General features: G+C 44.1%; 1 protein-coding gene across 9 annotated transcripts in view; it reads left to right on the plus strand.

Moving 5' to 3' along the window:
• Positions 1 to 700: 700 nt before the first annotated feature.
• The window catches only part of RAD52 (RAD52 homolog, DNA repair protein), a 28,397-nt gene continuing 4,263 nt past the window's right edge, over positions 701 to 24,834 (plus strand). For 2 of the 9 annotated variants that reach the window (XM_045554674.1, XM_045554680.1), the window contains exons 1-7: positions 15,262 to 15,522; positions 16,344 to 16,437; positions 16,610 to 16,677; positions 18,784 to 18,902; positions 19,741 to 19,816; positions 23,078 to 23,274; positions 23,439 to 23,584. In XM_045554674.1, coding sequence (XP_045410630.1) covers positions 15,286 to 15,522; positions 16,344 to 16,437; positions 16,610 to 16,677; positions 18,784 to 18,902; positions 19,741 to 19,816; positions 23,078 to 23,274; positions 23,439 to 23,584 — 937 coding nt within the window. In that variant the 5' untranslated portion in view covers positions 15,262 to 15,285. The other 7 variants (XM_045554675.1, XM_045554679.1, XM_045554677.1 and 4 more) reach the window with 7 other exon arrangements.

A 24,834-nucleotide genomic window follows, 5' to 3' on the forward strand; every position in this document is an offset into this window, starting at 1 on the left:
TGAATTGTGCTGCTATAAACATTCGAGTGCAGATGTCTTTTTTATAGAATGTCTTTTGTTCTTTTGGGTAGATGCCCAGGAGTGGGATTGCTGGATCAAATGGTAGTTCTACTTGTAGCTCTTTGAGGTATTTCCATATTACTTTCCACTGAGGTTGCACTAGTTTGCAGTCCCACCAGCAGTGTATGAGTGTTCCTGTCTCTCCGCATCCACGCCAACATTTATTGTTTTGGGACTTTTTGATAAAGGCCATTCTCACTGGAGATAAGTGATATGTTATTGTGGTTTTGATTTGCATTTCCCTGATGTTAAATCCATTTTTTGAGCATTGCTAATAGAATGTGTAATTGCCACCCAGTCCAAGGGACAGTTAGTTAGTTCCACGGGACATTCTAAAGACCTGCCCGCCCCCAAGGTGCCACTTACTCATTTCCCTCCGGTCCTCGCTAAGGTAAGACGCCAACAGGTGATGAGTGGATGTGTGAGAGGAAGGGGGCTTTCTGAACATGTGTCCACACTGCCTCGGTGCAACCTATGAAGGGCTCTCCTAACCGTTCTTATTAAGACTTAAAAGCACTATCCCCGGCTCCCAGCACTATCCCAAGAGTTCGTGGACGGCTATTGGGCGGATCCTGCCCGGTCGTAACTGGGCACTGGGCATGCGTGGGACGGCGGGAGAGCACTGGGCCCCAGAGGCCTCAGTTGAAGCCGTCGCCCGAGGAGAGCCAGCCGGGCCCGCCAGTGGGCAGAGAAGTTCCGGGCGGCCACAGACCGACACGCAGCGGTAGCGAAGTTGGATGCAGAAGGGGCGTAAGGAAGGCGCGGAGACAGCGGCTCAGAACTTGGAAGTCCGGTTGGCACGTCCAGCTTGCTTTACGGCTTCCGATTGACTGCTTTGCGGCTCCACCCCCTGCCCTCCCCAACACCTTCAAGTTCCCCCCGTGGGTTAGGCCTTCTTCCCAGGGCCCCTTGCGCTTCCTTCCCAGTCTCCTCTGCGCGGTCTCTAGCTAAGCTTCCTTGCACTTGTTCAAAGCTCAGACCGAGCTCGCTCCCTGCGTGCACCGCGCGCTGCCCGAGGCGCGTAAGTGGCAGGGAGGACGGGTCCCCGTTGGGGTGGTTCCGGCCGGGGGTTACGGAGCGCGGGGCCGCTCAGATTTGGATCGAGTACCTGGGGCGGCGGCTGCTTTTCCTGCCGGTCTCGGCGTGGAGCTGTTGAGCCGGAGGCCCGTGCAGCGCGGGTTCGGGAGCTTCCGAGAGTCGGGTTGGGAGGGTGAGGCGCGGCCTGCCCGCCGCCGTCCGCGCGGCTCGTGGGCAGCAGGGAAAGCCTGAAGCTCCTCTCAGTGGCTCAGTGGGTTGGAAGGAGTGGGTGTGGTTGGGGAGGAGTGATTAATTTAAACGGAATTTAACGGCCACTTTAGCCACGTATTTAGCCTTTCTAGACCCTTTAAAAAAAATTGGGATGCAATACATAATTAAATTCACTCTTTTAAAGTGTCTAACTAGTGGTTTTCAATGTATTCATGAGGTTGCGCAACCACCACCGTTAGCTAATTACAGGACATTTTCATCGATATTTCGTCACCCTCACACCCTGAGACCCATTAGCAGACACCCGTTGTTTCCACCTACTCCCAGCACCACTAGTCTACTTCTCTCTTGTCTGAGACGTCCCGTTCTCGGTACTGTATTTCATATAAGTAGAGTCGTACAATATCTGTCCTTTTGTGTCTGGCTTATTTCACTTAGTGTAATGTTTTCAAGGTTCGTCCATCCATGTTGTAGCATGTAACAAAACTTCATTTTTTTAAATGACTGAATTGTATGGTTATACCACATTTTATTTCTCCGTTAGTTGATGGATATTGATGGCTTTCTAGACCTTATTCCTCCACAGAACTCGCAATATGAGGCACAAACATTTGAAAACCAAGTTCTCAGAAACCAGCGTTTGACTCAGGGATTAGCTCAGGTATTTTAGTGGCCTCAGGTCTGGTATCTTTTAAGGGAGTATGTCTTTTTTAAAGTCTTTCATTCTCAGTTCAGCACCTATCAAACCATTAATTGTGGTAACAACCAGAGAAATGTTTGTGTGCAGGTCTCAGGGAGGCAGAAACTGTGAGATAACTGCTGTTGTGTAATGTATGCCAAGACCTGTTATAATAAAAACTGAGTGTAGTTGAGGATGAGTGTATGAAAAGTGTAATTTACCTAACTTTTAGAGAGATTTTTCCCTAAAAAACAAAAAAACTACAGTGGGTCCTCATTATTCATGGATTCTGTACTTGCAAATTTGCCTACTTGCTGAAATTTATTTGTAATCCCCAAATCCTGGCTCCTTGAGTTTCCCAAGCATGAGTTCCCAGCTGACCATGCTCTGCCACCTTGTCTCAGCTCTCAAAGTGTTCATAAGCCTCCTTTTGGCTGTTTTTCATATTTTTGTGCTCTTTGTTAGTGATTTTGGTGTTTAAAATGGCCTCCAAGCATAGTGCTGAAGTGGTGTGTAGCATTCCTAAGTGTGAGAAGGCCTCACAAAGATAAGCTGCTTTTAGATAAGCTTTGTTCAGGCGAGCTGTCAGCTGTGAGTTAAGTGTTAATGAGTCAACAATATATATTAAGTAAGATATCTTTAAACAGAGCACACATAAAACAGGTTAGGTATTGACCTGTTGTACAACCCTGTATTTCCCCTAAGAGCAGTGGTTCAGTACGTGCTAATTCAGTGTTCATCATGGTGACTTTACAGAACATACCTACCATTAATAATGAGAATTGACTGTATAAGCGATTTTCAAGGGCAGAAAAGCTAGTGTGGATATTTTTCAATCTCTGCAGCTTTTAACATTTTTTTCACTCAAGGCATTCATTTTTAGTATTGTATTGGCAATTCTGAAGTAGAGAGAAGCTATTAATAAAATAAGGCTAAAATTCACTTCGTGCTATATGCTGGGTGGGGACTATGTTAAGCGTTGGGAATTCAGTGATTCGTGTATGGCCTCTCTGTTCTCAAATGGCTGAGTGTGGTAGTGCAGCTGAGGAGTGATCATAGTGTGATACGTGCTTTGAAGTATGTCTAAAATGTTATGGGAGCATAGGATTAATTCTATTTAGAATGTGGTGAGATGCATAAGGTTTCATAGAGGAAATGACAGTTTGAGATTTCTTTCAACTTAAAAATATTTTTTTTCCTATTCTGTTGCTAAATTTTTTAAAAAATATCACAGACATTACAGCAATATGTACAGAAATGAAAATAAAAGAAACTTTGTTGTTTAATCCTGCTCACCCAGCTGTTCTTGATCTTCACAATCAGAATAGTGTCCATCACTGGGTCTTGTCAAATCTGCCACCTGTAATACATATCCAGAGTCTTTTCTTTCTCTACATTTCCATTGTCTTACTTAAGCATTTATCATTTCCCATCTGGACTGTTGTAATGTAGACTCCTAAATGATCGCTTCCTCAGTTATTCAGTGTCAACAAAGAGCTTTCTGAGGCAGAAATATAATCTTATTCTCAGCTTAAAATTTTACAATACTTTCTCATAGCTTACAAAATAAAGTTTCAAGCTTTTTAGGGTGGCTCACAAAAACCTTCGTGATCATGCCCTGTTCTGTCTTTAATAAAGATAAGAGGGTCAGGCGTGGTGCTTCACACCTGTAATCCCAGCACTTAAAGGCCAAGGTGGGAGGATCGCTTGAGGCCAGAAGTTTGAGACTAGCCTGAGCAATGTAGAGAGATCCCATATCTTAAAAAAAAAAAAAAAATTAGGCGTGGTGGCACATACCCTGTAGTCCCAGCTACTTGTGAGGCTGAGGTAGGAGGATCCACTTGAGCCCAGGAGTTCAAGGTTATAGTGAGCTATGATCATGCCACTGCACTCCATTCCAGCCTGGGTGACACAGTAAGTCACTATCTCTTTAAAAAAAAGATGAGAAAAGGTAATATAAAAAAGGAAAATTTACCTTATTTAACAGGCCTCTTTTCCTCTAACGCCTTTCTTCCTCCCTCCACGTATAATTAGAAATGTTTTTAGGTGATAAGGAAATGGAGGAAAATGAAAGCATCTTCACCAGTCTTGTTTACCTTGTTAATATCTCAGATTCATCTATTTGTTGCTCACAGCCACTGTCCTAGTCCAGGCTCTTTCCTTCCTACCCTCTACAAGTCTTTTTTGGTCGTGTTTTTATTTCTCCTGGGAAAATGTCTCTCAGAAGAATTCTGGGTTCATATGACAGATGTATGTTTATTTTCTAAAGAAATCATCACACTTATTTCCCAAAATTAGAAAACTATAAAGCTTCTAGAGGAAAACATAGAAAAAATATCTTTATGACCTGGAGGTACACAAAGGTTTCTTGAACAGAATTCAGAAAACAATAACCACTAAAAAAAAAAAAAAAAAGGGATAAATTTGATTACATCAAAATTTTAAACTTCTTATCGTAGACAACTCTAAGAAAGTGAAGAGGCAGGCACAGGCACCTATCTGATGAAGGACCAATATTGGAGATTTATAAAGAACCAGTAAGGTTCAAGGCCTGGGATTCATCCTCTGCTGCTCCACCTTCTGGGCCTGTGGTTCAATCTTTGGAGTCCTTCCTTTTTCATGAACGGCAGCATGTGTTAGCAGCTAAGTGGTTTTATCAGCCTGTTTCCTGCCAACAGTGTATGAGAGTTCCAGTTGCCTTGCCAACTCTTGGTGTTGTCAGTCTTTTTATTTTTAGTCATTCTGGGGGTATACAGTGATATGTCATTATGGTTTTAATTTAGCCTCTGATTGCTAATGATGTTGAGCACTTTTTCCTGTACTTACTGGCATATCTTCCTTGGTGAAGTACCTCCTCAAATCTTTTGTCCACTTTAAATTGGACAATTTATTTTTCTTATTGAATTGTAGTTCTTTCTATATCCTTTTTATATCCTGGATATCAGTCCTTTGTAGTTGCCTATTCATTTTCTTAAAGTTGTTTGATGAATAGACAATTTTGATGTAGTCAATTTATCATATTTTTCTTTTATAGTGATTGCTTTATGACTTGTAAGAAATCTTGGTCACCTCTGAGTTATGTAGATAATCTTTTATATTTTCTTCTAAAAGTTTTATAGTTTTATGTTTAGGCCTATGATCTAGCTCTAGTTTTTGTGAATGATGTGGGGTATAACTCAATATTAAATCTTTTTTTCCATATAGATATCCAGTTGTTCCAGCATCATTTGTTGAAAATGCCACTGTATTGCATTTTTGAAATTAAGATGACTGTGTAAAATGGTAATTAATTTCTGGGCTCTCTTTTCTGTCCCATTGATCAATCCCTACGTCAGTACCGCGTTATTTTAATTCCTGTGGTTTTATGGTAAGTCCTGAAGTCATGTAGTGTAAGTCCCCCAATCTTGTTGTTTTTCAAGATTGATTTGGATATTCTAGATCCTCTGCATTTCCATATAAATATTAGAATCATCTTACCAGTTTCTACGGAAAAGTTTGGTGGGATTATGATTAGGATTGCATTGAAACTGTACATCAATTTGGAAAGAAATGATAACAGTATTGTACCTTCAAATATGTGAACATGGCACATCTCCCTTTTTATTTAGGTCTTCTTTTCTTTTTGTTTGGTTTTATAGTTTTTCAGTGCGGAACTCTTATACGTCTTTTGTTAAATTTATTCCTAGGTATGCTTTTTACCCTTCTTATAAAATGGAGCCATCATTTGTATCATTCATTACTCTATATATAATGTGTCATTTTTCTCTAGCTGCTTTCAAAATTTTTCTCCTTATCTTTGGTTTTCAGCAGTTTGCCTCTGGTATGTCTAGGTGTAATTACCTTTTTATTTATCCAGCTTGAGGTTTGTGGGACTTCTTAAATCTGTAAATTTATCTCAACCAATTTGGGAAATTTGGAGCCATTATTTTTAAAAATATTCTGTCCTAGGGCATGCACAGTGGCTCACACCTGTAATCCTAGCACTCTGGGAGGCTGAGGCGAGAGGATCACTTGAGGCCAGATGTTTGAGACCAGCCTGAGCAAGAGCAAGACCCCGTCTCTACTAAAAATAGAAAAATTAGCCGGGCATGGTGGTGCGAGCCTGTAGTCCTAGCTACTCAGGAGATTGAGCCAGGAGGATCGCTTGAGCCCAGGAGTTTGAGGTTGCAGTGAGCTGTGATGAGCCCACACTGCACTTTAGCCCCTGCAACAGAGTGAGACCCTGTCTCAAAAAAAAAAAAAAAAAAGATTCTGTCCCATTTTCTTTCACTTCTTCTGGGACTTCAATAACATGTATGTTAGGCATTTTGAAATTATCTCACAGGGTTCTGAGCCTCTTTCATTATTTTCAATCTTTTTATCTCTAATTGTGCATTTTGCGAACAGGATTGTCAGTTTGGGTTGATTTATGAGATTCCTTAAGAGAGGTCCTGTTTTCTCTAAGAGTAATAAAGTATGGTTTCTAATTTTACTAGAAAGTTTTTTTGGGAGATGGTTGTATGTCTTTTGACTTTTAAGTTATCTTTTGTCATGCAGGAACCTAAATTGCCTCTTCTTTTGCCCTTCACAGCACAGTTTTTGGAGGGTACCTTTCTGTTCCTTTTTGTTCTCTTCTCCCCAGAAACTTTCCAAGACCGCCTCATCAAGCTCTGCGTGTGCTTAAATGTACCCCCGTCCCTGACCTGTCAGAGCTTTGTCAGGGTTTTCATATTTAGTGTGGGGTTTCTTTTTCAGGGAGTGACTTAGTTCCGTCTGAGTCCCTTCATCCTCTTCTTTCTTCCTGCGCTTCCCTTCCCACCTGGATCCCACCTTGCTCTCTTTAAAGAGTTGGGAGGAGAGTTTGAGAAATATCTCCACCAGAAATTGATGTTTGTTTTTGTACTTACAGGTAATTTGAAGCTTGTAGTAGTTTTAGTCTTCTAATTATGTTGAAGACATGGAATATTTGTGGTTTTCTTTGTTCCTTTTTTTGGTTTGCATAGTTTTCAGAGGATGTGTCAGGATGTTTGAATTTATGTAGCTGCCAAAACCTTGGCTATCTAGGAAGTCTTTCCTAACATTTTATTTTGAAAGATTTGAAGCCTTTAGAAAAATTGTACCATGAATGCCTGCATATTCTTTTCCTAGATTCATGTTTGTTACTTTTGTTTTATCTGTTTCTCTTCTTCTCTTTATGCACACGTGTGCGCACACACACACACTCTTGATTAGTTGAATGGAGAGTAAGCTGCAGAAAACATGGTACTTCACTCCAGTACTTCGTCATAGATCTAGAATTGAGGTCATTCTCATAACCATGATACAATTACCGCACTCAGTAAGTTTAACAATGATACAATACTCTCATCTCATATCCAGGCCTTCATCAGATTTCTCTCATATCTTAATAATGTCCTTTCTAGCAGCAGTCCCCAACCTTTTTGGCAGCAGGGACTGGTTTCATGGAAGACAATTTTTCCACGGTTGGGGGTGGGCAGGGCTCAGGCTGTGGTGCAGGGCTGGGCCATGGCTAGGTGGGTTGGGGACCGCAGCTGGATAGCTCCCCCCCAACCCCGATCTGAAATTGCATCAGGGACCACACAGTGTATTTAGTTGTCATATCTCTTTAGTCTCCTTTAATATAGAAGAATTCACAAGCCCTTCTGTTTATTTTTTGAGATGTTGACATTTTTGAAGAGTCCAGGCCAATTGCCTGGCAGATTTGAACTTATTTATTTCCTCAGGATTAGATTGGTGGGAATACGCCCTGAGTGATGCTGTGACCTTCTCAGAGCATCATCCATCAGGAAGCACATGATGTGGCTATCATTGGTGACATTAAGTTCGATTACTTGATTAAGGTGGTATCTGCCAGATTTCTCCATTGTAAAGGTATCTTTTGCCCCTCCCCACCTTTTACTCCCAAGTGCAAGTAGTTTATTTGGAGGTGACCCCAGGACAACTGGTAGAGGAGAGGGAAAGCGCGACAGGAAAGGACAGGCAGTCAACAAAGTGCGACTTACCCAGCCAGTTACCATGGTTAGGCAGCCAAACCTAATTCCCCTGGGGAACTTTGGAGCCAGTGTGGAGCTCATGGCTTGGTGATACCCCAGAGAAAGGGTAAGAAATCTGGAGTGTTTAAATGTCAGCTCCTGTCAGTCCGTTTGTGAAGGCTGCTCCTAGGGGACATTAGTTCTCTGGCACTTCTGGCTTGCCATGAACAGGTGCAAAATAGGCTCTGAATAGCAAAGAAGGCTCTCAGGGAGAGAGATCAGATGCTGGCACTTGGAAGTCAGGCCAGGGTGCGCTATTGTGGTGACAGCTGATGGGGTAACTGGCAGGGCAGCTGTAGTGTCTGCTGTACCTGGTACCCCAGAACCTAGAGCTTGAGGCAAAATGTGCTATTATTTTTTCAGGAAGTGCAATTTCGGAAGCAGAGGTGAGGGAATGGGAGTGAGGGGAGAAGGAAGGTTAAGTCTTAAGGTTAAGAAGGAAGTTCAAGGGTGTACTTCCAAGTTGGCCACCCCTGGTGTAAGTATAGTTGATCGCTTGATCTCCTAAAGCTGTCTCCCGGGAGGACGTGTGAAGTACTGCGTTCCAGGACAGCCCATCCAAGGGAAGGAAGGAGCAGGACTCACCCCTCAGCTTCTGCATCTCACTGGAAAAAGGTTTGCCTCACGCTTCGTTAACTCCTCCAAGCTTCTAGGTTGCGCGTGTGTGGGCATCAGGTGGGTCGCACCTCAGAGGCAAGAGCCAAGCCCCCGGTGGGAGGTAGAGGCAGACAGTGTGAGCAGGAAGTGAGGGCGGTGCAGTTGGTGAGAACCAGGTACTTTGTCAGCCCAGTGACACCTGGGGTAGAAAGGTGGCCAAGGGCCTCAGGGACAGGCGAAGCCAAGAAGATATGAGGTGCTGCGTAAGATATGCCTGTTGCATTTGGATTCCACCTTTGTTTAGCAAATATGCACAGACATGCACACATATACAAACACAATCACATATATAAAAAGACAACAGCGGCCAGGCGCAGTGGCTCACGCCTGTAATCCTAGCACTCTGGGAGGCCGAGGCGGGTGGATCGCTCAAGGTCAGGAGTTGGAGACCAACCTGAGCAAGAGCAAGACCCCGTCTCTACTAAAAATAGAAAGAAATTAGCTGGCCAACTAAAATATATATAGAAAAAATTAGCTGGGCATGGTGGTGCATGCCTGTAATCCCAGCTATCGGGAGGCTGAGGCAGTAGGATCGCTTAAGCCCAGGAGTTTGAGGTTGCCGTGAGCTAGGCTGACGCTATGGCACTCACTCTAGCCAGGGCAACAAAGTGACACTCTGTCTCAAAAAAAAAAAAAAAAGACAACAGCTGTATCTTGGTGGTGGGACCCAGCTGATTTTACATCCTCCCATACTCTCTGATACGTGTTTAAAGCTTTCTACAATAAAGATATTTTTATTTTATAATGGGAAAATGGTTGTGGACAGGTTAAGAAAGGCAGAACAATATTCATCTTTTTTAAAGTAGAAGAAGAGAAAAAAAAAAAAGCAAGGCCGGGCGCGGTGGCTCACCCCTGTAATCCTAGCACTCTAGGAGGCCAAGGTGGGAGGATCACTCGAGGTCAGGAGTTCGAGACCAGCCTGAGCAAGAGCGAGACCCCGTCTCTACTAAAAAATAGAAAGAAATTATCAGGACAACTAAAAATATATAGAAAAAATTAGCCAGGCATGGTGGCACATGCCTATAGTCCCAGCTACTCGGGAGACTGAGGCAGGAGCATCGCTTGAGCCCAGGAGTTTGAGGTTGCTGTGAGCTAGGCTGACGCCACGGCACTCTAGCCCTGGGCAACAGAGCGAGACAGAAAAAAAAAGAAAAAAAAAAAAGATTTCATGTTTACCTTATGGGCGGAGACAAGATTGTCCTTTTCTTCAGTGAATGTTAGATCTTTAAAATATTGTTTAGAAAGGCAGAACAGGTTGCTTTTTAAATGAGAGATGTAACTCTTGCCTTGTAATAAAATTAGTTTCTAAAGATTTTAAATGCATACTTTGTATGTCGTACATTTCATATTCCTTTCATTCATTTATTCAATTAGTTCACAGCTGTTACTCACAAAACACTTGCTGACCCTTCTAAGAGCCAGGGACTGTGCTAGTCACCAGTGATGCCAAGAAGCATAGAAAGAATCTCCCACCTTCCTGGGGCTCATGTTGGAGTGGGGGAAACGTATCATGGCAGTGTTCACCAAATATTCAAACACTTTGTTTGTTTTCCAGTGCCCTTTCTGATTAAGTTGGAGCTATGTACATAACAAGTTCTCTTCAGTGTACGATGACCAGAAGTGATTATGTGTCACTTTCAGGTTAAGGCAGCTGTGAACTGGTGGGACTCTTCCAACTCCACCCCTGCAGCGATGACCTTGGAGGCCACATGTGCTACGTGACACAGCTACAAGGTCGACCTGGCCACCAGCCCACATCAGACCTTGCATGAATGAGATACAAACTTTTATCATGCTAAGCTGTCCTCCTTCCTTGTTTTTTCTTGTGATAAAATATACATAACATAAAACTTAACCATTTTAACCATTTTTAAGTGTACCATTCAGTGGCGTTAAGTCCATTCACAAAGTATGCCCTGTTGTTTTTAACCAATAACCCGACTGGTGCTCATTTGAGATTTTGTGCATATCCTGTTCCCCAACAACCTTTTAGTACCCGTTGATGATTTTTGCTGGAAGCTGTCAGTATCATGTCATTTTATCATAACAAACATAAGAAGATCCCTTTTGTAGATGAAGAGGCTGGGGCACAGACAGGTTAAGAAATTGCTCAATCTAAGTAACTTGCCTGGTGGAGTTGGATGTTGGACCACATCTGACTAGAGTTTGCAGTGTGCTTTATGGTGGGGGCTGGCACACGATGGCCTGTGGGCCTAATCTGCCACCTGTTTTGTAAATAAAGCTTGATTGAGACACAACCACTGTTCACTTAGGCATTGTCTGTGGCTGCGTACACACTAAAATGCCAGAGTTGAGTCGTTGCAACAGAAACCTCAGAGCCCCAAAACCAAAATATTTACTGTGTCGCCCTTGACAGAAAGTTTGCTGACCTCTGCTTCATAGAATACATATTTAACTTTGAATTCTTATTTTTATTAAAATAATACATGCAAATATTTGAACAATGAAATACTGTGATACTAGAAGTTTTATTTTGAAAAAGAAGAGATCTCTGCTGCACTCACTGTTCCCCGACAGCCACGCACCGCAGGACAGGTGCACTTCGTTCTCCTGATTGCCCTTCCTGGCACTTACGTTTACATTCTGAATACTATCTTTCTTTCACTAATTCATTGATTTAACAATTTTAGACACTGATTGACTCACCTAGTTTAGGCCACTATCCTTTTTAGTACTAGATTATAAATTAATTTAGCATTCTTGGCTGAACTGTAATGTTTTATGATCATTTAAATGATTTTCTGCATTTTCATCATAATCTATGTAAGAAAATTAACATGACATAAGCAATAACTAACGTTTAGTTAGTACTTAGTGTGCGCTGGGCACTACTCTAATGCTCTTTCAGAAAGTATCACATTTCATCTTTACAGCAGCCCTAGGAAGTGCAGGCACTACTGTCGCCTCCATTTTCTAGATGCAGAAATGTCATTTAGAGAAATTGTGTGAACTCCCCTTGGTCAAGTGTCTAGTGGGTGACAGCCAGAATTCAACATCTAGAACTTGACGTTACATTACCCAGTAGGATCCTTGGTGGGATATGTTCTGAGACCCTCAGTGGATGCCTCACTCTGTGTACAGTATGTTTTCCATCTAGTAACCAAGAGGGCTGCTAAGTAACTAATGGGCAGTGGCATCTACAGCATGGAGATGCTGGACAAAGGGGTGCATGACCCAGGCATGGTACGAGATTTCATCATGCTACTCAGAATGGCACACAATTTAAAACTTAATGAATTGTTTATTTCTGGAATTTTCCAATAAAGATTTTCAGACCATGGTTGCCTAGGGGTAATTGAAGCTGTGGAAAGCGAGGAAATGAAACCAGGGATGGGGGGACTCCTGTGATGCCATGGGGGTACCGTACCACTTGATGGTCACAAATTTGTACTTCTGTTAGCAAATAATCCGAAGATTTGCAACATGTAAATTTGCTGAGGCACAGCTTTGAGGCTGTTCGTTTACAGGTGCAGGGTATTCGGGTAGTGGGCAGGCGTTTGTGGATGACTTTCTGAGGGTAATTATATTTTCTAATGGATTATGAGCTTGCGTAGTCTCAGTCTGATGCAGTGGCTCTCAGATCCTCCGGCGGCTTCTGAAAGCACAGGTCATGGGCCCCGCCCCAGAGGGTCTGGCTCAGGGGTCAAGGCTGGGGCCTGACAATTTGCATTTCTGACCAGTTCGGGGTGAGGCTGATGCTGCTGGCTCAGGAGCCAGACCGGTTTGGTGTGTCACCTGTCCTTCCTGAATGTTTGAGCTCTTCCCGTCCCTGTCAGTCTTCTCCCTCCGCTAGTGTGTTAGTGCCTCGAGAGCAGCTCAGTTTTGGGGATTTCTATTTCTTTTTTGCCCCTAGAGTGAGCAGGGCCATGTTGTCTGTACAGTAAGTGGTAACAAGTTGGGTTTTTTAAGCTTTAAAACAGACTCACTTGATTTTTCTTTTTCCCTCTCAGCTATACTGAGGTATGATCGACAAATAAAAATTATATATATTTAAGGTGTATAATGTGATGATTTGATATACATATATGTTGTGAAATGATGACCACAATCAGGCTAATTAACATACCCATCACCTCACACAATTACCTTTTAACTAGTACAGGTTGAGTGGCCTTTATCTGAAATGCTTGGGACTTGAAGTATTTTGGACTTCAGATTTTTTCAGATTTGGGAATGTTTGCACATACATAATGAGATATCTTGGGGATGAGACCTCAGTCTAAACACGAAACTCATTTATGTTTCACATGCCCCTTACACACAGAGCCTGACGGTAATTTCGTTTTCCCTCGGGAGGCTGCGCAGACTCTGGGGTGCGCCTGCGTTTTCACCGCTGCCCGCCACACGATATCAGGTATGGAATCTTCCACCTGTGGCATCGTGCCAGTGCTCAAAACATTTCCGATTCTGGAGCATTTTGGACTTTGGATTTTTGGATTGGGGATGCCCAACCTGTAGTAAGTAGATTGTTTGCTTTCCCATAAAGAGCACTTTTGTAATCTTGATTTTTCAATTATGACCGTAATGTATTCTTATTGTAAAAATCCCCTTTAATAGCCCCACCACAATAGCAAAAACATTAACAGAAAGGTAGAAGCAAACCGTCAAGGGTTTTCGGCAGCCTGGTAGGCCACGGCTGACCACTGAGCAACTTCGTGCTTGATTGGAGCAGTGTTTAGAATTACATGAATTAAGTAACTGATAGGATATTACATAAGGGTGTTTTATCTGATTTTTTAGTGGAGGCTTTTGTCTTTTACCTTTAGCATTCTTTCAGATCTTTTTTTAACCTTGTATTTGTACAGAGGTCAAGCAGAACCGACATGTCTGGGGCTGAGCAAGCGAGCTTCGCAGGCGGCGACCGCCATCCTGTCGGCGGCAACCCTGTGTTATGCTTTGGACAGGTAACGTGTGTTTCCTTCATGGGAGAGGACGAAGTTAGGTGCGAAAAGTTACAAGAAGATAAGCTGTAGAGCATCATCATGTATGTGTAAGCTATTTGTCATTAATTGGTTTTTCTTTAGATGCATTATTTTGGTGGTCTTTGGTGAACTCTGACAGCATTTTAGAACTTTAGCATCAAAAGACCGATGGTACTGGGGATTACATTTGGATTTAAATTTATTTTCTGGACAGATAGCATAGTCATATGCTATTGAATTCAAAATGAGGGAAAGACTGTATGTGACAAGTCTCCCTGTCCCCTTTGAGTGCCTGTGTCCATGCCGGCCAGGCCTCTTTCCTGGGGAATCCCAAGTTACCAGAGCCCTGTTTTGTTGAGACATTCCGTGTGTAGAAAAGGTTTTCTTGCTCTATCTTTGTCTTTACCAGAGATTTGTTTGTGAGTATTCACCTCACTTAAATGGGGCAAGGGCACAAAACCAAAGTCAGCAAGTAGTATTATAGTTATATATATGTGGGATGGGAAATTATTGAATTGGAAAAGAAGGTATAAAACTTTAGAGAGGACAAGTAGAATCAAGACTTCCTATCCTGTTTTCTCTTTCTTTCTTTCTTTTTTATTTTTTTGTAGAGACAGGGTCTCGCTCTGTCACCCAGGCTGGGGTACAGTGTCATCATCGTGGTTCACTGCAGCCTGGAACTCTGGTGTCAGGTGATCCTCCTGCCTCAGCCAGGACTACAGGCGCGTGCCACCATGCCTGGCTAATTTTTAATATTTTTTTATAGAGAAGGGATCTCACTATGTTGCCCAGGCTTATCTCAAACTACTGGCTTCAAGTGATCACCCCTCATCAGCCTCCCAAAATGCTGGGATTATAGGCGTTAGCCACAATGTCTGGCCTGGCTTGAGAAAATTATAAAATTTTATAAGGATGTAGTAATAGCTAAGGCAGTGGTCCTCAAAATGTGGCTCTGACACCCATGGAGGATCATAAGACCCTTCAGCATCTGTGAGGTCAAAGTCCTTTTCTTTTCTTTTTCTTTTTTTGGAGACAGAGTCTCACTCTGTTGGCCTGGCTAGAGAGCCGTGGCGTCAGCCTCACTCACAGCAACCTCAAACTCCTGGGCTCAAGCGATCCTCCTGCCTCAGCCTCCCGAGTAGCTGGGACTACAGGCATGTGCCACTATGCCCGGCTAATTTTTTCTATATATTTTTAGTTGTCCCGATAATTTCTTTCTATTTTTAGTAGAGATGGGGTCTCACTCTTGCTCAGGCTGGTCTCGAACTCCTGACCTCGAGCGATCCACCCACCTCGGCCTCCCAGAGTGCTAGGATTACAGGCATGAGGCACCGCGCCGGGCCCAAAGTTATTTTGATAATAGTGCTAAGATACTGTTTGCCTTTTTCACTCTCAGCCTCTCACGTGTGAATGGTAGAGTTTCCCAGACACTGCACAATGTGATGATAACATCGCTCTGATGCCTAATACGATGTGTGTCTTAAAAGTTTCTCAGTTTTAATTCCTAATATGATGGGTATAACCAAGATAAACAAAAGCTCCCAGGGGTCCTCAGTAAGAGTGTGAAGGGCCGGGCGTGGTGGCCGTGCCTGCAGTCCCAGCACTCTGGGAGGCTGAGGCAGGAGGATCGCTTGAGCCCAGGAGTTGGAGGTTGCTGTGAGCTACAATGATGCCACTGCACTCTAGTCTGGTGACAGAGGGAGACTCTGTCTCCAAAAGGGTACTGAGACCAAAAAGTTGGAGACTGGGTGAGGGAAGGCGCGGCGGAAGCGTCCAGCTGGTTTTCCCTTTCTGGCCGCAGCGCCAGTACACGGCGGAGGAGTACCGCGCCATTCAGAGCGCGCTGCGGCGGCGGCTGGGCCCCGAGTTCGTCAGCAGCCGCGTGGCCGCGGGCGGCCAGCAGGTAGGTCTCGCCGGGCGCGGAGCGGAGCGGGCTGCGAGGGCCGTCGCCAGCTGCCCCTCTGGGCCCCAGGGGTGCGCGAGGCTCTTGCTCGCTCAAGGGGAGGTCTGCTGCTGCCCCCGGGTGCGGCTGGGTCCGGCCTCCGTTCGCATCTGAAGGGGCCCGAGCGTCATCTTGAGACTTGGATGACTGCCATCGTACTGTACTGTTTAAAAAAATGTCCCTTTTGCCATTTGCTTCTTTTTATTTTTGAATTAGTTTTTAAAAATTTATAATTAACACATAATAATTGTGCATCATTTGCTTATTTTTGAATTAAATAATTTAAAAAAATTTATAATTAACACATAATAATTGTGCATCATTTGCTTATAATTTTAACTTCTGTGCATGTTTTTGGTCTTCCATAAAATATGTCAACCTTGAGATTTATACTTTTTTGGCATCTGTGAGTTTTGGAAACTGTTAGCTGAGTGGTTCTTCCCGCCCTGAGTCTAGTTCCTCCCCTGGACAGACCGTCAGCCCGTCGGTTCTCACGGGCTCCTCCTAGAACCGCGGCCCCGGCGCCCGGTGCACGCGGGGGCTGGGCCGCAGCTCTGCCGTCCGTAGAACACGCACCTGCCGTGAAACCGGCCCCTGCTGCCAAAGAGGTTGGGGACCGCTGCCCTGGAAGATCTTTGAAATAAATTCATTGAGAATTCCCCCGGAAGGCTTAAGGACAGTTTTGCCAAACAAGCAGATAAGGAATAAATTATTTTGACTCACATTTAAGTATGACAAGGAATTTTAACACAGCTTTTTCTTTAAAAACTATTTTTTTCTAGGTGTGTTACATTGAGGGTCACAGGGTAATTAGTCTGGCGAACGAGATGTTTGGTTACAATGGCTGGGCACACTCGGTCACACAGCAGAACGTGGGTGAGTCTGCTTCCTGGCAGTGCGGCCGCTCTGTCCCCCTCCTTTGGCATCGTCTGACGGTGCGACAGTGCTTGGTGGCGAGGGTGTGAGGCTGGCGCGTTTGGTTGGCAGCCGGAGGGACGTGGGTGAGGCCAGTTGCCCCCTCGTCAGCTGGTCTCTGTCCCTCGCCCAGATTTCGTCGACCTCAACAACGGCAGGTTCTACGTGGGAGTGTGCGCGTTCGTGCGGGTGCAGCTGAAGGTGAGGGCGCGGCCGGGTGCGGGCGCAGCCGAGGGTGTGGGTGCGGCTGAGGGTGAGGGCGCGGCCGGGTGCGGGCGCAGCCGAGGGTGTGGGCGCGGCCGAGGGTGTGGGTGCGGCCGAGGGTGCGGGTGCGGCCGAGGGTGCGGGTGCGGCTGAGGGTGAGGGCGCGGCCGGGTGCGGGCGCAGCCGAGGGTGCGGGTGCGGCTGAGGGTGAGGGCGCGGCCGGGTGCGGGCGCAGCCGAGGGTGCGGGTGCGGCTGAGGGTGAGGGCACGGCCGGGTGCGGCCGAGGGTGAGGGCGGGGCTGAAGGTGCGGGTGCGGCCGAGGGGGAGGGTGCAGCTGAAGGTGAGGGCGCGGCCGGGTGCGGGTGCGGCTGAGGGTGCGGGTGCGGCTGAAGGTGCGGGTGCGGCCGGGTGCGGGTGTCGCCGAGGGTGAGGGCGGGGCTGAAGGTGCGGGTGCGGCCGGGTGCGGGTGCCGCCGAGGGTGCGGGTGCGGCTGAAGGTACGGGCACGGCCAGGTGCGGGTGCGGCAAGGTGCGGGTGCGGGTGCGCCTGAAGGTACGGGCGCGGCCAGGTGCGGGCTCCGGGAGGGCGCGCCGGGAGCGGTGGCGGAGGCGGAGCAGGCGGGGAGTCTCCGGCCCACGCCCGCCGTGCTCAGGACGGTGGTTTGCTCGTGTGCCCCCTAAAAGAATTCTGAAAAACTGTCTTCTTGAACATTTTTAAGTTGACACTTTAAAAAGTTTTCACTATATATGAAATTGTTTGGAAAAGGCATATTTTTGGCATATTGTAAAATTTGATACTTTACAATACAGTAAATCCTCACTTAATATAGTTGATAGGTTTTTGGAAACTACGATGTTAGGCAAAACATAGCAGGTCCTCAATGTCATTTGTTATAAGGTTGATTAAAAGAAATTGGTTTTGTTACACAACATTTCACTTAAAGTCAGTTTCCAAGAACCTGTGGAAAATGTTGAGGACTACTGTAAATCTGTTACATCTTTTTTAAATGTGCCAGTGAAATCCAAATACTATAGGGATTAAATACTGTCATTTATTTGAAAAAATACACGAGCAAGCTATTCTTTAATCATCAGAAATGTTACATTTTTCCTTCTTTATCTGAACTCATATATATCTATTCTATTTCCCTACTGATTTTTATCCTAATATATATTTATGATTGAAGGTTTCATTGGTAACCTTATTATGCTTTTCTCCCTGTCTGTGTGCATATGTGTGTATAAAAATACATATTTTGGTAAATTTTCAGTGACCTTAATGCTCTAAATATTAAAAGATTTCTTCTGGATTGAGTTATTATCACAGTTATTAACATACAATTGATCGGACAATTGTGTTTATGTTGTAGAGAACACAAATATATCAAAATTTTGATGCTTAAAAAGAAAAATTAAAATTTATGGAAAATGCATATCTTAATGAGATAGATGGTGTTATTTTTCTTTTTAGTTAGTTTATATATACATAATTGAATATTACTTATTTCTTGAACATTGAGCATTAATTCTATCCTTGACTTGTGATTTTTATAAATAGTACGGAAAAACCCTGTACACGTTGGTAAGTAGCTGAGAATGGAAAGCATTTTGTTACAGTGTCACTCATTTCTTTGAGAGCTGAGTTATTTTTTAGAAATCACGGCGTGCTTTTATTTGATTCTCTGTCAGCTGACGATTTCATCAGGTCTACCTTGGCTTTTGGCGAAAGCTGAGATGGATACCGCCTGACTTATGAAAGGACTTGCTACCCGGTCACTGTTAGATACAGTATTTCAAATGATCCCTTTGCCTGGTACCCCAGAGGTTTTCATACCTTTGGGGAGTGCACCTTAGTGAGATTGGGGGGCTTAGAGACAGGCCTTGCATGTGAAAGCGCATAGGAAGGGACAATGGTCTTGACACCTAGACCACAGGCACATGTGTAGGCAGGTTGGCTCTGGGAAGTCATCCTGGAAATTGATGCTCTCACAACTGTCTGTGCCTCGGGGTGACAGATGCCCAGTTTGAACACTGCTACTTGAGAGAAAGGGGACATGCCTGCAGCTTTTCACCTTCGAGTTTGAACTCCTTTTCTGCCCCCAGGATGGTTCATATCATGAAGACGTGGGTTATGGCGTCAGTGAGGGCCTCAAGTCCAAGGCCCTGTCTTTGGAGAAGGCGAGGAAGGAGGCGGTGACCGACGGGCTGAAGCGGGCCCTCAGGCGAGCACGGGGGGGCTGGAGTCTCACCTGCTTCCTTTTAGCTCTTGTTTCAGAGCAGTTCTGTGTTTTGTGTTTTTTTTTAAAGTTAATATTTTCACATGGGTCAAAAGTCTAAATGACATGGAAAGGTAAATCTCACTCCTGCCCATGTCTTATCTACCCTGTTTTCCTTTGTTATGTATTTTTGTAGAGTTTATGCTTAGGTCTTCCCTTTCTGGGAGTCCGTGGTAGGATTCAGGGCTCGCTCCCCCTGGGCGGTGGTGCAGGGGCCTTTCCAGGGGAGTGCAGGGGGCGTCCTGTCTCCCGGCTGCTGAGCAGTCTCCGTGCAGACGGGACAGAGTTAACGGAGTTACATGGTTACACTGACATCTTTGAGACCTGAGGTGAATTGGATTACCAGAAAAATACCTGAGTGCACTAAAGCTTGGCCTTGCCGTATTCTGGAGCTCCACAGATCCCAAGTGAAGAACTTTGGTCGTGGAGGGCTGTGCCCTTCGTGTAGCCTGCTCTTATTTGGAAATTGGAGCAGTTCTTGGAAAAATAAATCTCCGCTCTGGAAGTTTTGTGCTCCACATCAGGAGGTAGCTAATGGGTTTTGCAAATGGTTCCTTAGTTTTTTCATACTCGTCTCCCCTTGAGGGCAGGGATTTGCATTTGCTATTCTCAGAACCTGAAGGAACCTGGCCAGTGCTCAGGAGACGTTGATGGAATGCACACTAGGGTCCATTTCCCCTGCTGCACTGAGAAGCAACTTGTACTAACATCGTAGCTCCGTTCTCTGGGATTCCCGTGCAACAATTCTCAACCCTGTCCCACTTTTTTTCCCTCCTACCCTCAGGAGTTTTGGGAATGCACTTGGAAATTGTATCCTGGACAAAGACTATCTGAGGTCACTGAATAAGCTTCCACGCCAGGTATGTAGCGAGGGAGGAATGGGGTGGATTACAGGGAAGACAACACAGCAGATTCTCTTGTGTCAGGTTGAGTGTTTGGAGGATGGAGGGAGAAGTGAGGACTCAGCTATTTAGAGGGTCTGGAATGTTTATTTCAGATTTTGAATGTTAGAGCTAGCAGGAGCTGATCATTTTATGGATGAAGAAATCGAGTGCTGGAGAATTTGTGCCATTTGTCTGCTATATAGGCAGCTGTAGCTGGGAGTGGCCTGTGACACCTCAGAACGTGCACACGGCCTTCCGCAGCACTGCTGTCATTTCTTTTCCTTAGCTCCAGTGTCCTTAAGGTTTAGATGTCCATCATTTCTGTCAATACCTGTCACGTGATCTGAGCATTTGCCTTTGGAGAATGGGGTCTGTGGTCAAGCGGCCCTGGGGTCATACCTGACCTGCGATGGGTCAGCTTCCGGAGTGTCCTCCTGCCTGGCAGAGAGCATCTGCCTTCCCTGAGGCGCCACCCAGGGCAGAATTCCCATCCTGCACCAAAGAGATTCTTTTTCTTGTGGAGCCACTAATAGAGGTGTGTGTCTGGCATTTGCCAAAACTCTTCTCTTTAAAAAAATTTTTTTCTTAGTCTGCAGTTTTCTTTTTTTATTGTAAAAAACACATAAAATTTACCATCTGAACTATCTTTAGTGTATAGTTGAGTAGTATTAAGATATTCACATTGTTGTGAAACTGATATCCAGAACATTTTCATCTTGCAGAACTGAGACTCTGTGCCCGTAAGACAGGGACTCTCCTCTCCCTCTCTCCACCCTGGCAACCGCCACCCTACTTTCTGTTTCTGTGAATTTGACTACTCTGGGTACCTCCGATAAGTGAATCATATCGTTTTTGTCTTTTTGTGACTGGCTTATTTCACCTAGCATTAATGCCTTCAGGATTCACCCATGTGGTAATGTGTGTCAGAATTCCTTCCTTTTTAAGGCTGAATAATATTCCCTGCATGTATATATCACATTTTGTTTATCCATCTATTGCTGGACATTTGGGTTATTTCTTCCTCTTGGCTTATGTAAATAATGCTGCCATGAACATGGGTGTATAACTATATCTTGGAGACACTGCTTTCAATTTTTTGGAATTCAATCCCAGAAGTGGGATTGCCTGGATCATATGGTAGTTCTATTTTTAATTTTTTTTTTTTTTTTTTTTGAGACAGAGTGTCGCTTTGTTGCCTGGGCTACAGTGAGTGCCGTGGCGTCAGCCTAGCTCACAGCAACCTCAAACTCTTGGGCTCAAGCAATCCTCCTGCCTCAGCCTCCCGAGTAGCTGGGACTACAGGCATGCGCCACCATGCCCAGCTAATTTTTTCTATATATATTTTTAGTTGGCCAGATAATTTCTTTCTATTTTTAGTAGAGACGGGGTCTCGCTCTTGCTCAGGCTGGTCTCGAACTCCTGACCTTGAGCAATCCACCCGCCTCGGCCTCCCAGAGTGCTAGGATTACAGGCGTGAGCCACCGCGCCCGGCCTTAATTTTTTGAGGAGTCGCTATACTGATTTCCATAGCAGTCACACCATTTTATAATCCCACCAACAATGCACAAGAATTCAGATTTCTCCACATCCTTGTTAACATTTGCTATTTTCTGTTTTTTAAAAAAAATTTTTGGTAGTAGACATCCTAATCATCCTGTTGGCGGTGAAGTGATATTTTATTGTTTTTTTTGTTTTTTTGTTTTTTTTGAGACAGAGTCTCGCTCTGTTGCCCGGGCTAGAGTGAGTGCCGTGGCATCAGCCTAGCTCACAGCAACCTCAAACTCCTGGTCTCATGTAATCCTCCTGCCTCAGCCTCCCCGAGTAGCTGGGACTACAGGCATGCGCCACCATGCCCGGCTAATTTTTCTATATATATTTTTAGCTGTCCAAATCATTTCTTTCTATTTTTAGTAGAGACAGGCTCTCGCTCTTGCTCAGGCTGGTCTCGAACTCCTGAGCTCAAACGATCCACCCGCCTCGGCCTCCCAGAGTGCTAGGATTACAGGCGTGAGCCACCGTGCCCGGCCTTTATTGTGGTTTTGATTTGCATATCACTAATGATTAGTGATGAGCCTCTTTTCATATTCTCGTATTTCGTCTTTGGAGAAATGTCTACTCAAGTCCTTTTCCATTTTTTAATTGGGTTGTTTGATATTTTGTTGTTGAGTTGTAGTGTTTCTTTAAATATTCTAGATATTAACCCCTGATCAGATATATGATTTATATATATTTTCTCCCATTCCATGGGTTGCCTCTTAAGTTTTTAAGTTTGCTGCAGTCGCATTTGTCTATCTTTACTTTTATTGCCTGTGCTTTTGGTGTCATATCCAAAAAAATCAGTGCTGAATCTAACATCAGGAAATGTTTCTTCTGTGATGTCGTCTGTGGAACTAAGATAATTTTATTTCTTTCTGTCTAGTTTGAACGCATTTTGTTTCTTTCTTTTGCCTAATTGCTCTGGTTAGGAATTCCAGTAGTATGTTGAATAGAAATGGTTAGAGTGGGTGTCTTTGCCTTGTCTCTGATCTTAGAGGAAAAGCTTTCAGTCTTTCACCCTTGAGTGTATTAGCTGTGGCCTTTGCACATGTGACCTGTATTACGTTGATGTGGTTTCCTCCTGGTCCTAGTTTTCCTAGTTTGTTGAGTGTTTTTGTCACGAAAGAGTGTTGAATCTTGTCAAATGCTTTTTCTGCATCAGTTGAGAAGAGCATGCAGTTTTTGTTCTTCATTCTGTTAATGTGCTGTATTATAGTGATTTTCATATGTTGAACTATCCTTGTATTCTAGGAATAAATCTCATTTGGCCACGTTGTATAATCCTTTTAACGTGCTGTTGAATTTGGTTTACTAATATTTTGTTGGGGATTTTAAAATCAGTATTCGACTTGAGTCTTTGTTCCTTTTTTCTTAATCTAGTTAAGGGTTTGTTAATTTTGATTTTTTTCAAAAAAACAGCTATTTTTGCTGATTTTTTTTCTTCTATTGTTTTTGTACTCTCTATTTCATTTATCTCTGCTCTAATCTTTTTTTTATTTACTTCCTTCTGCTAGCTTGTTTGTTCCTTGAGGTACAAAGTCAAGTAGCTGATTTCAGATCTTCCTTTTTTTTTTAGTTTTTTAAATAATGTGTTTAACTTCCCTCTTAGGATTGCTTTCACTGCATCCCAGAAGTTTTCGTATGTTGAATTTTAGTTTTCATTTATCTCAAGGTATTTTATCCTCTTTCTTTCCTTATTAGTTGCCTCTGGAAGTGGATTTAACTAAAGCAAAGAGACAAGATTTTGAACCTTTTGTGGAACAGGCAAGATACAACAGCTGCCGACCAAATATGGCGCTGGGACACCCCAAACCACAGGAAGTGACCTCCCCTTGCAAACCTCGCCTCCCAGATGATGCCCACATTGTCATACAGGAAGAAAAGGATTGTGGTCCCCGGTATGGGGTCTGAGTTCCCTTCCTTTCCTCTTCTGCTGCTTCTCATGCGGTTTAGTTTGCCTTCATTTCTACCTTCAGAGCCAGCAAGCTGCTTTGTGTGCTCCCTGAGGAACCATAGCTGTTACTCAGGAACTCTCTCCCATCTTGTTGCTGTTCTGATGCAGACACCTGACCTCGGCCACTGTGGAGAATGATGCCACTTACCAGCGGAAACTCCGGCAGAAGCAGATGCAGCAACAGTTCCGGGAGCAAATGGAGAGGCAGCAGCAAGTTGAACTATCTCCCCCATCAGTTGAAAAGAAGAGTGAGGGTGCGTGGGAAGATGGCAGCAGAGGCCCTAGGAAGTGTATCTGAAAGAAGAAGTCTAGTGGACAGGATAACCTGATTCTCTGCCAGTAACCCTGTGGCCAGCTCCAAACCAGATGTCACCAGGACTTCTCTCAAGCTACACATGGGAGAAATGAGTCGAGGAAATTAAGGATAGTGAAGCCTGGGTTGGGCGTAGTGGCTCACAGCTATAATCCCAGCACTCTGGGAGGCTAAGGCAGGATTGCTTGAAGCCGGGAGTTTGAGACTAGCCTGGGCAATATAATGAGACCCCTGTCTTTACAAAAAAAAAAAAAAAAAAAAGCCAGGCGTGATGGTGGGCACCTGTAGTTCCAGCTACTCAGGAGGCTGAGGTGGGAGGATCGCTTGAGCCCAAGAGTTCAAGGGTACAGCAAGCTATGATGATGCCAATGCACTCCAGCCTGGGCAACCTCATCTCAAAAAAATCTTAAAAAAAGATAGTGAAATCTGCCATGCACTTTCCCATTTCTAAAGATAATTTTTTTTTTTTTTAGGGAAGTAAATGGGCCTTGACATAATCTTCTGGAATTAGAAATTTCAGGGTAAAAAGCTTTTTTTTGCTTCAGATACTTTGTCCATCTTTGTATTAGAAAGCCTTTTGTTTCTGTCATGTCTTTGAATAGAAGAAAAAATTGGGTTTGAAGATAATGGGAGCTTTTGGTAGATTATTTATTTGATGACTTTAGTTTATTTCAGAGTCCAGATTCAGTGGGAATAATAGGCTTTTTTTTTTTTTTTGGTAGAGCGGTGGTCCTTGCCCAGAGAGTAGAAACAAAGAAAGGGCTTATTCCAGACCACTTGAACTTTTGCCCAGTTTTTCTCTACAGATTATGAAGATTCACAGAGGACTTTCTCCGTGTTTGGTTCATTAATATTCCCCTCAGCACTGACAGGCTGAAATTTGAAAAAAACAAACCTCTTACTGTCCCAGGATATCCTTAATAATGAGTTGTTCCAGATGTTTAGCTTCTAAACCATTGCAGAAGCTCCCAGGGTGGAGTGTGGAGTAGGCTGTCCTCTAGGACGTCCCCTGCCTCTTACCAGACAACCAGAGCCATTGTTCTTTTCATCTATTTTACATATTGGATTTCTGCTTAAGATTTTGTTTAAGCAAAGCTTATGACTTTAAAAAGCCAGCCAGCCACTGGAGTACATGGCTTCTAATAACCCCTCTACTTTTGCTGTTAAAGGAGAAATAAACTTTTGTTTTTC

Source organism: Lemur catta, chromosome 6 (assembly GCF_020740605.2).
Source record: "Lemur catta isolate mLemCat1 chromosome 6, mLemCat1.pri, whole genome shotgun sequence".
Taxonomy (NCBI): domain Eukaryota; kingdom Metazoa; phylum Chordata; class Mammalia; order Primates; family Lemuridae; genus Lemur; species Lemur catta.